Genomic DNA, 13,702 nt, shown 5'->3' with positions numbered 1-13,702 from the left:
CAAAGAAATGTAAGGAGACACAAACACATACACACACACGGAGCAAATATCCTTGGAGTAAGTACAGTTTTCTATTTATTTTTTCAACTTATATACCGCCCAACCCCCGAAGGGCTCTTCAAGATATATCTTCAAGATATATCTTCAAGATAGCTACAATTGAAGAAATACATGGTTCCATATCATTTTTGGCTTCTTCATATGGGTTCACTTTTGGAGTCCAGTTGTATCTTAAACTGCCCATTATATAAACCTCAACCGTCTTAAGTGTGCAAATGATCTAATAAATGAAGAGTTCCTTAATGATAAATAATTAGAACAAGCCCATATGTTACAATTAGATATTAGATGAAGCTGAATTTGCTGACTTGCGTAAGGTTGCATCATGTTAATTTGTACCGCACTAATTACTGTTGCAAAAATCAGTTCTTCTGGGTGTGACTCGGAGCTCATTAGTGCAGATTAACAATGTTCTTAAAGATAATGCAGTGTAAGGATCCAAGACTCGCTTTGTAAGATTTTACAAACGATTTTCCACTGACTTCAGAAGAAAGCACAGTTCACTCAGTGTTAAATGTGATTAAAAATGGTGCAATACAGAACTGAATATCTTTTAATGTTCAGTGTGCACATAAAAAAGGGCCATCATTAGTTTAGTTTAGTTTTAAAAAACGCCCACAGGGTCCTCAACACAGTGAAAAATAAGAACGTTAAGACAAGATTAAGAAGACATAGAAATAGGTTAAAAACAATTTTTTAAAAATTGATATTAAATACATAATCAGAGGGAAGGGCAATTGAGAATCAGCGAGGGAATGCCAGACGAAATGTTAAAAAAGTCTTCCCCCACTGACCGAGGACAAAGAGAGAAGCATAAGCATAAGCATTTTATTGTCATTGTGCACATACAACGAAATTTACAGCAGCATTCCTCGATGCACACAATTTCAGACTCATACCCCATCCTCACTTTCCCCTTCCTCCACCCATCCCTACACAGCCCCAAACACATCAACACGAAGCCACGGAGTTCAGCATCGCCACAGCTCTTGAGTAGAAGCTGTCTCTAAGCCTCTTTGTCCTAGTTTTGATAGACCTAGATCGTCTGCCAGATGGTAACAGTTCAAAAAGAGAGTGTGCTGGATGAGACGGGTCTCTCAGAATATTTTGGGCTTTCTTTAGGCTTCAGGAATTATAGAGTTCTTCCAAGGAGGGGAGAGGGCAGCCGATAATCCTCTGTGCAGTATTGATCACCCTTTGGAGCGCCTTCCTATCTGCCACTGTGCAACTGGAGAACCATACACAGATGCAGTAGGTTAAGACACTCTCTATAGCACAGCGGTAAAAGGACACCAGGAGTTTTCCATCCAGTTGTTGCTTCCTTAAAAGTCTCAGATAGTACAGTCTTTGCTGGGCCTTCTTAACCACCGGACCACTGTTCATGGGGAGGTAATAACATAATTTTGGTGCTACAATGCATCCATCAATCTTTATTATGGGTATAGGTAAGTAAATTTACCTTATTTACCATAAGGTAAATAAAATAAAACTAAAAGGATAAAATGTATTAAAACGGTAATGATATATCTAAAAAGAAAACCTGCATAAAAGGAAATTGGAATTGCCACCCATCTAGCCTGAAATGGCAGGGGCCCCTGAAGCAAGGTTTCCAAAGATGACTGCAGTGGTTGCGTATGTTTGTACAGGACTAGGTGGTCTTTAAGGTATGCTGGTGGGTTCCCAGGTAATGGCAGACAATCTCTTGGCAATTCCTGATGCTGCCCACCAACACTCAGCTGTTGCCAAGAGATTGTCTGCCATTACCTGGGAACCCACCAGCATACCTTCAAGACCACCTGCTCCTGTACGAACATACGCAACCACTGCAGTGCCCTCTATCACTCTCCCAAAAACTCTATTAAGACCATACAGTTTGGGGACAGAGTTGGTGGCGAGACTCCAGATGTTATGGACTAGGATTCCCATCAGTCCCTGCTAGCATGGCCAATTGGCCATGCTGGCAGGGGCTGATGGGAATTGTAGTCCATAACATCTGGAGTACCGAAGGTTCGCCACCACGGATTTAGACCATACAGTTTGGGGGACAAGTGCTAGAGCATCCACGCAGTGTGATGCTGATACTTCCATATCACACCAGAAGTGACATTAATGTGCACTGCCCCTTATTATACCCACCTCTCAATATCTACCATCAGTTGCCAGGAGAAACCTGGTAACCCTATATGTTGGCCCTGGGCCATGTACAGCTTTAAAGGCTAATGCTAATTCCTTGAAGTGAGCCTGGAAGCAAACTGGGAGACAGCGGAACAAGGTGAAACAATTTTGGCTACCGGACAGCCTTCAGATTCGAAGGATGGAACCTGATGCCCTCTTACAAATATGACTTATATACATACCTGCAGGAAGATTCATAATATCAACCTTTCCTTTACCACATGGCTCTTTTCAGGGGTGGCAGGTATAAGACAAAAGGCAGGTATAAGACAAAAGTATGACCTGAACGCAATTAATTAATTTTGTGTCATGTACAGACTCGGACATCCTGACTCGTTCCCTGGCAGTGCCCTGAACATAACCCCCCTCCCCCCCCAATGACTTGGGCAGAGTAAAATCAGTGAAAACCAGCATTTGCTGAGTCAAATCAGCAGTTGAGTGATCACCTGCAATTGAGCAGTGAAGGTTCTGAAAGTTCCGACAAGGTGTATTATTTCAGCCGGTCGTCATACAAGGTATTACGTGGCTTTTGACATTAATTTTTGCTATGAGCTATGGGCCGTTGCAGCTAAGCGCTTTTTTGATCTATGTTGCAAATGCTAGAATATAGCTGCTATAAAAGGGGCATGTATCCAGAAGACCAAAAAAAACCTGGCAAATCTCATGCATACATAAACCTTTATTGGCATAGTCAGAAAGAGTTACATAAATCGGGAACAATTGCATGGATAGATGATAGATAAAAAGCCCCAAGGGGGGGCACAACAAATACGTTCTACTGGGAACTCTCAACTATCTCCGCAATGAAATTGGCGATCTCTTCACAAAGACCAGGGTCCGAGTTGTTTAACAATAGAGATAACCTCGTCAGATCAGGCAGCCCAGATTGGAAGAAAAAATGTATTTAGATTTGATGTTATCAAATCGGGCACAGTGCAAGGGTTGGTGAGTCAGGGTTTCAACCACATTAAGTTTGCAACTGCATAACCTTGCGGATTTATCTAAATTGCTGAACCTACCCTTTAATAGGGCAGAGGGCATAACGTTAAAACGTGCAATGGTAAGGGCTCTCCTTGCGCGTGGGTTTGTTAAAAACCTGGCAAATCTCACTACTTTACACTACCACAATTTGACTCTGCTTAGAGCACCGACTAACATTATCCTCCTGTACAATAATACAAGGACGATTGTGTTTTTCCTTTGTTCTCAGATTTTCAATAAAAAATAGAATTAGATCTCTTCTGGTTTCATGGACTAACCACAGTTGAACTAAGTCATACTTTCAAGTTGTGTCTGAACCACATCTTTATGTTACACAACATATTTCCCCGATTTAAAGACACACACAGTTCCAAGATGGCAGCCTGTTGGCTTTGTATCCACGGACAGAATGGCACATGGCAGAGAACACAGGATCGCTATTGAAAATGGCAGCACTATAATCCCCTCACCCTTCCCAATATCTCCAGTCAGCTGCAGTCAATGAAGGGGCACAGCAGTGGGAAAAATGTACATAGCAATAATATCATTAGACAGGATAAGCTGGATAAGGTTTTGTGGGGTAGGTGGGAAGGAAACTACACAGTGATGACATTTGGGGCGGCAGCTTTATATTTGTTTGTAATTTGCAGTTTTGGCATCTGAGTTTTTGGTTAGTCACATCAATTTTGGATAATCACCTCAGTTATATTGGATTGACAATATTCATTGCTGAGCGTCTCAAGTCATCAAATGTTGGTCATTTGGTGTAACATGTTTTATATTTTCATTGGTTTCTCTTCATATTGGAAAGGATCCCAAAGGCTGTGTTTATTTCCAAGGATACACCAAGACTACAGGCTCCATTTCTTGCAGCTGTTCTACTTCACCTGAAGATGTGGAGGGACGCATACTACCCACACACATCTTGCGAGTTCATGATAGTGTTTCCAGTATTTGTACGGCTGGACAACCGAAAGCTAGGGCCCACACTGCATATTTTGCTATTGCTACTGCAAAATTTAGTTATTCATTTAGAAGAAGAAGAAGAAGAAGAAGAAGAAGAAGAAGAAGAAGAAGAAGAAGAAGAAGAAGAAGAAGAAGAAGAAGAAGAAGAAGAAGAGGAGGAGGAGGAGGAGGAGGAGGAGGAGGAGGAGGAGGAGGAGGAGTTTGGATTTATATCCCCCCTTTCTCTCCTGCAGGAGACTCAAAGGGGCTTACAATCTCCTTGCCCTTCCCCCCTCACAACAAACACCCTGTGAGGTAGGTGGGGCTGAGAGAGCTCCGAGAAGCTGTGACTAGCCCAAGGTCACCCAGCTGGGTGTGTGGGAGTGTACAGGCTAATCTGAATTCCCCAGATAAGCCTCCACAGCTCAGGTGGCAGAGCTGGGAATCAAACCTGGTTCCTCCAGATTAGATACACAAGCTCTTAACCTCCTACACCACTGCTGCTCCTCCTTCGCTTAAATAAATAGTGGCTTACAAGAGGGCTTACATTGTAGATAAAACACATAAAATAGAGAATGTGGGTAGCTGTGGGGGAAGAGAAAGAAGGAGGGAGAGGGAGAGAGAGAGAGAGAGAGAGAGAGAGAGAGAGAGAGAGAGAGAGAGAGAGCAGGGGGAGAGCCAAGAGCCAGGTCAGGCTTTACCTCATGGAAGCCCGGGGAGGGTGACCCCTCGAGGGCCACCAGCTGAGATTTGTTCATAAAAGGCCCAGGCCTGGCCAGGACCTGAATCAGGTCACCACACAGGCTGAAAGATCAGGCTGCAGAATGAGCCGAAGATTGCCCTTGCAGGGTAGGAGGGATTGCAGGTGGCCCCAAAGCTGGCCTGGCCCAGGGACCACTACACGAACATTTTTTAAAAAATAACTTCACAGGACTTCCAAATGTGGTACTCAGTAGAACCATCTTTTAACTGTCACCTAAACATCAAAGCCCCATGGAGCAGAGAGGTAAGCTGCAGTACTACAGTCCAAGTCCTGCTCATGAACTGTGTTCAATCCCAATGGAAGTTGATTTCAGATAGCCAGTTCAACAGTGACTCAGCCTTCCATCTCTCTGAGATCAGCAAAATAAGGACCCAGTTTTCTGGGGGGTACAATGTAGATGACTGGAGAAAGAAATGGCAAACCATCCTGCAGACCTGGGGGCTTTCCACACTACAGAAGGGAGCTAAGGTCGACTCGGTTCCCTTCAGTGGAGGGCGATTCCAGGCTGTCCCCACAGCAACTGAGTTGGCCCCCTGGGACCGAGCTAAGTGGGCGGGATCATCTTGGTGCCTGTTTCGCTCCTCGATTGTGATTGGAGCTTGTGTTATGGTGGGAAACGGGAGCGTTCTTTTTTTAACAGTTTTTATAATTTACAGTTTACAGTTACATGCGCTTTCTGCCCACCACGACTCTCCCATTCTGCGCATGCCACAAAAGCGACTCGTGATTGGTTGAACGGATGAGGTGTCGTTTCAATGCTTCCCCACTTCGAAGCTTTGAAGTGGTATCGACCTTGTTCCGGCAGAAAAGTGTAGTTCATAACTGTGACAAGGATGTTGCAGTTCTGAGGGGGGGGGGGGACTGAGACAAAACAATGTTGAGCTCGGTGGCAGTGGGGATTCACTGAGGCGAACCTAGGTAGAAACCAGTTCAACTCTGTCAGTGGGGAAAGCCCCATAGTCTGCCGAGTAAATGTCAGAAAATGCCATCATCCCATGGGTCAGTAATAACCCGGTGCTTGCACAGGCGACTATCTTTAAAGATCAAAACTGGGGGTGCCAGCCACACCTTCATGGGGAGTTTGTTTATAATCATGAGGTTGCCCCTGAAAAAGTCCTCTTTTTTGTACCCACCAAATGAGTTTCTCTGATTGATGGGACAGTCTGGAGCACCTCTTCCTGTGGTCTTCATTCCTTCTCAGGAACAAAAGAGAGAAACAATTCATCAGATACTCTGGTCCCAAGCCATGTAAGGCTTTAAGGATCAAAACAAACCTTTTGAATTGGGCTGAGGAACGGATCGGTAGTAAGTCTAATTGCTGTAATATGGGGGTCACATGCTCCTGATAGCTGACTTCAACCAGCATCGTAGCTGTAGCATTCTGCAGTCTCCAGTCGCCAAACACTCTTCAAGAGTAGCCCCAAGTAGGGGCCACTGCAGCAGTCTAGTCTTATGGGCACATAAGAAGGCATCAGAAATGTGAAGTGAGATCAACGCGGCACATCAGTTATGCAGAAAAACAGGATTGGGGAGTTGCACACATCAAGCTGCACCGATGCTGACTCAAGTCCGTCCACTGGTCTATCAATGTGTTTCATGTGCTGGACTGACCGGATATATTCATCAATCCTTCAGGCACAGTATTGGCTGCTTTGACTGCCCTTTCCACGCAGCAAATAATGACCAGGTTGCAGCTGGGCTACACGAACCCGGCATAGCCCTGGGGCTTTTGCATAAGTGGCTGTCCCATGGACAGCCAGCGCATTGGCTGTGGCATGTGCCTTCGCACGGAGGTGCAGTTTTTTTAGAAAAACGTACCTTCCACCAATTCACAGCTCCACAGGCCGGCACCCAGGCTCCCCCAGAGCTTGATGAGGGCAGAATCCTTGTGTGGCTCCACAGATGGGAGCCATGAGGTAAGCAAAAAAAGAACCCCACCGCTGCATAACACGCCTTGCAGTCATTTTAACTGCGATGCACATTAAAACAAAAGAATCGCACATATCGCGATTCTTGAATAACCAGGGGTGGGGGGCACGGAGCAGATCTGCGTTAGGAGCAGGATCAGTGGTGGGATCCAAAAATTTTAGTAACAGGTTCCCATGGTGGTGGGATTCAAACTGTGGTGTAGCGCCAATGGGGCAGGGTGGGGCATGGGATGGGGCTGGCATTCCGGGCACTTGGGGCAAAATTGCTGGGCAGGGCTGTGACAAGGACGCAGCTGCTGCGCCGGTCCTTGGGTGGGAAACGAATGCACGCAGGCGCAGGCTGCCATGCACGCCGGTGCACCTCCTGCTAGACTGCGTCAAGTTCTGCGCGCTACTGCTGAGGAGTGGAGGAGGGGCGTAACTAAGGCAAAAATCACGTGGCAAAATCACCAATTAGTAACCCCCTCTCAGCACACACAAATAATGAGTAACCTACTCTTGGGAACCTGTGAGAACCTGCTAGATCCCACCCCTGACCAGGATCCATGCAAATCCCCCTACCCCAACCCTGACAAGATCAGGCTATACCATACCACATACAGTGAAGGAACAGAGAAATCTCATAATAATAAATGGGAGCATTAGAGTTGCCTGGTCCCCCCTGAGCACCAGGAGAGGAGGAGGGGAAGGGTTACCAGGTCCGGGTTGGGAAACATCTGGAGATTTGGGGTTGAGGCCTGAGGAAGACACACCCTCCAAAGCATCTGTTTTTTTCTAGGGAAACTGGTCTTTGTACTCTGGAGATGAGCTATAATTCTGGAGAATTCTTAGGTCCCACATGGAGACTAGCATCACAAGAAGAAGAAGAAGAAGAAGAAGAAGAAGAAGAAGAAGAAGAAGAAGAAGAAGAAGAAGAAGAAGAAGAAGAAGAAGAAGAAGAAGAAGAAGAAGAAGAAGAAGAAGAAGAAGAAGAAGAAGAAGAAGAAGAAGAAGAAGAAGAAGAAGAGGAGGAGGAGGAGTTTGGATTTATTATCCCCCTTTCTCTCCTGCAGGAGACTCAAAGGGGCTTACAATCTCCTTGCCCTTCCCCCCTCACAACAAACACCCTGTGAGGTAGTTGGGGCTGAGAGAGCTCCAAGAAGCTGTGACTAGCCCAAGGTCACTCAGCTGGCGTGTGTGGGAGTGTACAGGCTAATCTGAATTCCCCAGATAAGTCTCCATAGCTCAGGCGGCAGAGCGGAGAATCAAACCCAGATCCTCCAGATTAGATACCTGAGCTCTTAACCTCCTACGCCACTGCTGCTCTTATGGTCTTATGATTTGATATTATAGGAGAGACTGTTGGCTTTGGTATTCTGTTTTATGCTCTTTGTAATCAATAAAGCTCAAAATACTGACTACAGACCCTGGTGTTCCACTGAGAATCATTTAAACCTGTTTAGGACCATGATGCAAACAGCAAGCATGAGGCTAAGGAAATAGATTCTGCTGCACCCAGTCCCTCGAGGCTGCTGTGTCGGCAAACTCAGATTTAGAAATGGCTGTGCTGACTGCAGCTGAATGAGGTATCCAAAGTGGTAACATTCTGCCTGCGTTGCACAGCAGACAGATCAACCGGATCAAACATTGAGATGGTGCATCGGCGGGGTAACAAGAGGTCAAATGGTGATTGAGGCGTCCAAATAAGATAATATTTATTTCATCGTCTACAGTTTTTGGGCTCCGTTCCAAACAATAAAACGTAATCGAGAGATCTATGCATGTGCTCTGCCGTCTGCAGCTGAGGGCATCTTTGAATGCTCTTCTACGAACCATGAACAATAAAATTCTACCTTAAAAATGTTGACGCTAGTTTAGTGGGAGCATTGCTGCTTTTATATTTGACAGATCCCCTATAGTGTTGCCAGTTTTGGATTGGGAAATACCGGGAGATTTTGGAGGATCGAAACTGAGGAGGGCAGGATTTCGGGAGGACGGGGACCGCAGCGTGGTTCAATGTCATAAAATCCACCCTCCAAAGCCGCCACTTTCTTCAGGTGAACCAATCCATGTCACCTGGAGATCAGTTGTAATCCCAGGAGATCTCCAGCCATTATCTGGAGATTAGGAACTTTACCCTCTTAGGAAGTTCACCAGGAAATGTGTAGGAGTTACTAACATATTGAAACAAAATTGTCTTTGAGGCTCTTTCCGCATGGGCAGAATAGAGAGCCTCAGGGACGGCAAAAACACCATCCCTGGGGAGGGGCTCACACAGCCGCCGCTGCTGCATTGCAGCAGCGCCGGCCTCGCCACCCCCAAGTGGTGCGAAGATGCTGCTTCCGAACTTCGCTCCCTGAGCGAGGTTTTTCGGAAGCAGCGTCTTCCAACCGCTGACGTGCGAACAGCAGTGGCTGGAAGGCGCCATTTTCCCCTCCCCCACCATCCCTGAACACCGAACCTCTCCTTCTGGCTTCCGGCGCATCGCAGAGGCCAGGGGACATGCCCTCCTGGCCTGCGACTGCAGAGCCTCCACTCCAGCCTGTAGGAGGATGTCCCCTGGCTTCTGCGACGTGCCGGAAGCCAGGAGGAGAGGGACGTCGTTCAGGGACGGCGCACCCTGTGTGAAGGCTGCGCCGCCGCCTGCCACCCTGCTGGGACTGTCCGTCCGAACGGTCCCAGGGAGGTGCTTTGGCATTGTTTATGCTGATGCACCCCCGCTTGGTGCCCGTGCGGAAAGGGCCATAGAATCATAGGCAGCACGGTATATAGCAGTGGTTCTCAACCTGGGGGTTGGGACCCCTTTGGGGGTCGAATGACCCTTTCACAGGGGTCACCTAAGACTCTCTGCGTCAGTGTTCTCTATCTGTAAAACGGATAAATGTTAGGGTTGGGGGTCACCACAACATGAGGAACTGTATTAAAGGGTCGCGGCATTAGGAAGGTTGAGAACCACTGGTATATAGCCCAATCTCATTAGATCTCAGAAGCTAAGCAGGGTTGGTACTTGGATGGGAGACCGCGGGGAGAAACTCGACAGAGCAAGAAAACCTCCTTGGTTTCTCACTTGCCTTGAAAGCCCCTTGATGGGGCTGCCATAAATTGTTTGCAACTTAATGGCATTTATAATTGTATGAAGTTTCTGTCTCCCTTCTCTTGGGTACTTTTGGGGATCTATCTGAAACGTAAGAGAGCCCCATCCCTCTTTCTGCTTTTTGGCAGTTTCTGTTTTATCCAGACTGACAAAGAGGAAGATGGTAAAAAAGGCAGACTTCAGAATATTTGAAGCCATGAACACACCAAGCAATTATTTCAAGAAGTTTGCTGATTTGAAACATGACGTACAGACCGAATACTGTATTTTCAAATCAGCAAACTTCTTGAAATAATTGCTTGGTGTGTTCATTGCTTAAAATATCATTCTTGTTCACCTGATAGGAGTCCATCATTCAGGTGGAGGAGTTTGGAATCAAACCCAGTTCTCCAGATTAGAGTGCACCAGCTCTTAACCACCAAACTACACTGGCTCTCAAGTGGAGACTGCCTATTTAGGGTAACAGCACTGGTCAGATAATATCACTTTGGGTCCTGGAGCAGAGGTGGGATCCAGCAGGTTCTCACCAGTTCCCGAGAGTGGGTTACTAATTATTTCGGTGTGCCGAGAGGGGGTTACTAATTGGGTCTGCTTTTCCGTTAGAAATTCCATTAGGTCCAAAAAATCATCAAGTCCTGTTGCTCCTAAGTGTATTGGCTAGCTTGCAGAAAACGGGGATAATTCTCCCTGTTGGGCTGCTTTAAAAACATGTTTTAGAAATATGGTAAAGTTCCTTGTTTAAGGAAAGTGTCCTTCTTTTGATTTCTAGAAACAAAATTAAGTATTTGAAAGTATTAAGTATTTGACACAGGCAGTCAATTAGGAGGGGAGAAGTAGTTTGCTCTGCTGGCAGTAGATCTACAGGACCTTGCTATAAATGAGTTTAAATTATGGACAGAAAGATACCAGCTGGAAATTAGGAACTTTTTTTTACAGTAAGAGTTTTTTACAGTAACAGAGAAATTACAATGCCTCACTGGAATGCCCGCCACTGGCTGTCGTGCCACACTCAGTCCCATTGGCGCTACGCCACTGTTTGAATCCCACCACCATGGGAACCTGTTACTAAAATTTTTGGATCCCACCACTGTCCTTGAGCCGGACATTAAGTTTGCTGATATGAAAATACAGTGTTATGTACGCATGTCTTGTCACCAATTTAGGGTGAGCCCAGTAAGGGGCTTTCAAGGCAAGCTGAGAAGCTGAGGTAGTTGGGCATTGTCTTCCTCAGCAGAGTTTTCTTGAGGTTCTTGAGGAGGTGAGGGGAACACCATCTTTAAATGTTTCCAGGGGCGTGTACAAGGTTGTCATGGGTCTTAATGGGGAATGAACTGCAGGCATCTTTTAGAGTGAAGGCGTTGAATGGGGTGTTACTTTGTTGGTTTTAAATTGTAATGATATAATTGCGACTTCCAAGCTGCCTTCAGCCATGCGGAAAGGCAGAATATAAATACCTTAATTAATAAATAAATGGCAAGTGTTGCACTGTGAAATGCAATAATAATATTTGTTGCATTGCAATGAATTGGCAGAGCAAATAATAAGGCAGAGATGCAAGTGAGTTGTTTTGTCGAACTTTACTAGATAAAGTTAACACTAGATACAGGAACAGGAAATTCTATGCAAGGGCTCAATCTGGGTATTTGTGTAGTCTCCATGCGCCTGCGTGAATGTTTCCCCTCTTTCGCTGGAAGAAGAAACAGATATATATTTCCAGAAGTTCATGCAATTCTAGTCATGTGACTTTAACAGTTAACTTTTGAAGAAGAGAAGAAGAAGAAGAGTTTGGATTTATATCCCCCCTTTTTCTCCTGCAGGAGACTCAAAGGGGCTTACAATCTCCTTGCCCTTCCCCCCTCACAACAAACACCCTGTGAGGTAGTTGGGGCTGAGAGAGCTCTGAAAAGCTGTGACTAGCCCAAGGTCACCCAGCTGGCATGTGTGGGAGTGCCCAGGCTAATCTGAATTCCCCAGAGAAGCCTCCACAGCTCAGGCGGCAGAGCGGGGAATCAAACCCGGTTCCTCCAGATTAGACACATGAGCTCTTAACCTCCTACGCCACTGCTGCTTGACTGAATGAAGCGGGCACTTGTAAAATGCTTACAAATCCCTTCTCAAGTGTCAGCTTCTGAAGTCGGCCAGGCATAATTTCTGACAAAGATTCTCAAATGTCATCTTTGCAAGTGGTTTGGTCAGTATGTCTCCTGTCGTTTTCTTGTGTAAAGCGTCTAATTCTTTTACTGCCATCATCCGTTTTTCTTTTTCATTTGAAGGCAACGTCGTCATTTTATCCCAGCTTTTGGGTTCGTTATGGCTTTGCACAGTTGTGCGGCAAGTGTATCTGTTTGGTGCCATCTTCTTTGGGTTTCTTTCTGACCTCCTTATACTTACTATGTCCTTCTGTTGGTTTGGCACCATCTTCTTCCCCTTCTGGTTGGGAAGTCTCTTGTTGGGAAGCTGTATAGGCAGGCCGTGCTGTTATCCACTCTGTAAATGTGACTTCTTCAGTATCACGCCTGCTTTCTTTCGCGGGCCCCTTCCGCACACGCAAAATAATGCGTTTTCAAACCACTTTCACAACTGTTTGCAAGTGGATTTTGCTATTCCGCACAGCTTCCAAGAGCAGTTTGAAAGTGGATTATTCTGCATGTGTGGAATGAGCCGTGGAGTCATCTTGTTTTGAAGTGCGCAGAATGCTTCTTTCATCTACGTAGGCATCATTGCATAACTGTATATCATAGGTCTTTGGATCTATGACTCTGTGGCCTCTTGGATTTGGACTGTAGCCAACTAATATTCCAAGATCAGCTCTTGGAGCTAATTTTCTTCTCTCTCTGGGATGTTCCATGTAAGTTTTTTTCTCCAAAGGGCTTCCAGCATTTCAAATCAGGTTTCTTCTTATGCCATATTTTGAAAGGAGTCATTCTTTAATCATCAATGACAGTTCTGCGTAGGAAGGAAGTGCACAGCCTATCTCTGGACAATTAGCATCCGTGGAAAAAGATGAAGCAGTCATTTTCAGCTGGTAACTAATGCATGATCAGCCAATATAAGAAGCAATGAAATGGCAGACGGGGCCAGCAAGTGGTAGTATGGGGCTGGGGGCAGTGGTGGGATTCAAACATTTTAACAACAGGTTCTGATGGTGGTGGGATTCAAATAATGACTGTTAAAAAGTATTTAAAATTATTTTTAATATCACATTTTTATTTTAAGTATTAAAAATATGAATACTTAATAAAAATATTTTAAGCATTCAAAAAGTGATATTTTAAATTTTAACAACAGGTTCTACAGAACCTTCGGAACCCCCTGAATCCCACCTCTGGCTGGGGGGACAACATTTCCAGAGCCAAAGTCAGGTGAAGGACCCCAGAAACCAGTGTAATGCTGCAGTCATGGAATTCGTATTTTAAAAGTTTTAACGCAGTTCTGCATTGCAGCTACTGGGGCCACAGGGAATCCAGAGCACAGTAAACAGGAGTTATTCTGCCTCTGCTGACCAAGGTTTCCTTGAAGGCTAAGGAAAATCCTTCTCAGAGCCTGCTAAGCCCATCAGCCAAGCCAGCGCTGGAAAAAGGGCAAGTCCAGCTAGGACAAGCACTAGTCATGTCCGGGATGCAGCCACCTAACAAGATCATTATCTCCACCAGTTTATGGTTTCCCTCTTCCTTTAGTTCCACCCAACTCCATCGTTTTGTCTGCATGGACAGATCTTACAGCCCATTCCATCCCCTAGGCAATTATGTTAGGATGTTCTAAATTGGCAACCAGAAT

General features: G+C 45.5%; 1 protein-coding gene across 1 annotated transcript in view; it reads right to left on the bottom strand.

Moving 5' to 3' along the window:
• LOC125439404 (leukocyte elastase inhibitor-like) overlaps window positions 1-9,529 on the bottom strand; it is a 34,047-nt gene extending 24,518 nt beyond the window's left edge. Inside the window, exons 1-4 of the mRNA XM_048508510.1 lie at window positions 9,293-9,529; window positions 6,743-6,818; window positions 5,993-6,117; window positions 4,863-4,943 (exon numbers count right to left, since the gene is read on the bottom strand). Coding sequence (XP_048364467.1) covers window positions 4,863-4,943; window positions 5,993-6,117; window positions 6,743-6,818; window positions 9,293-9,529 — 519 coding nt within the window. The remainder of the gene's footprint in view (window positions 1-4,862; window positions 4,944-5,992; window positions 6,118-6,742; window positions 6,819-9,292) is intronic.
• Window positions 9,530-13,702: the final 4,173 nt, after the last annotated feature.

The sequence above is a fragment of the Sphaerodactylus townsendi genome, linkage group LG09 (assembly GCF_021028975.2).
Source record: "Sphaerodactylus townsendi isolate TG3544 linkage group LG09, MPM_Stown_v2.3, whole genome shotgun sequence".
In the NCBI taxonomy this organism is placed as follows: domain Eukaryota; kingdom Metazoa; phylum Chordata; class Lepidosauria; order Squamata; family Sphaerodactylidae; genus Sphaerodactylus; species Sphaerodactylus townsendi.
The sequence above is the reverse complement of the archived record's forward strand: the minus strand, read 5'-3'. Positions and strand labels throughout refer to the sequence as shown.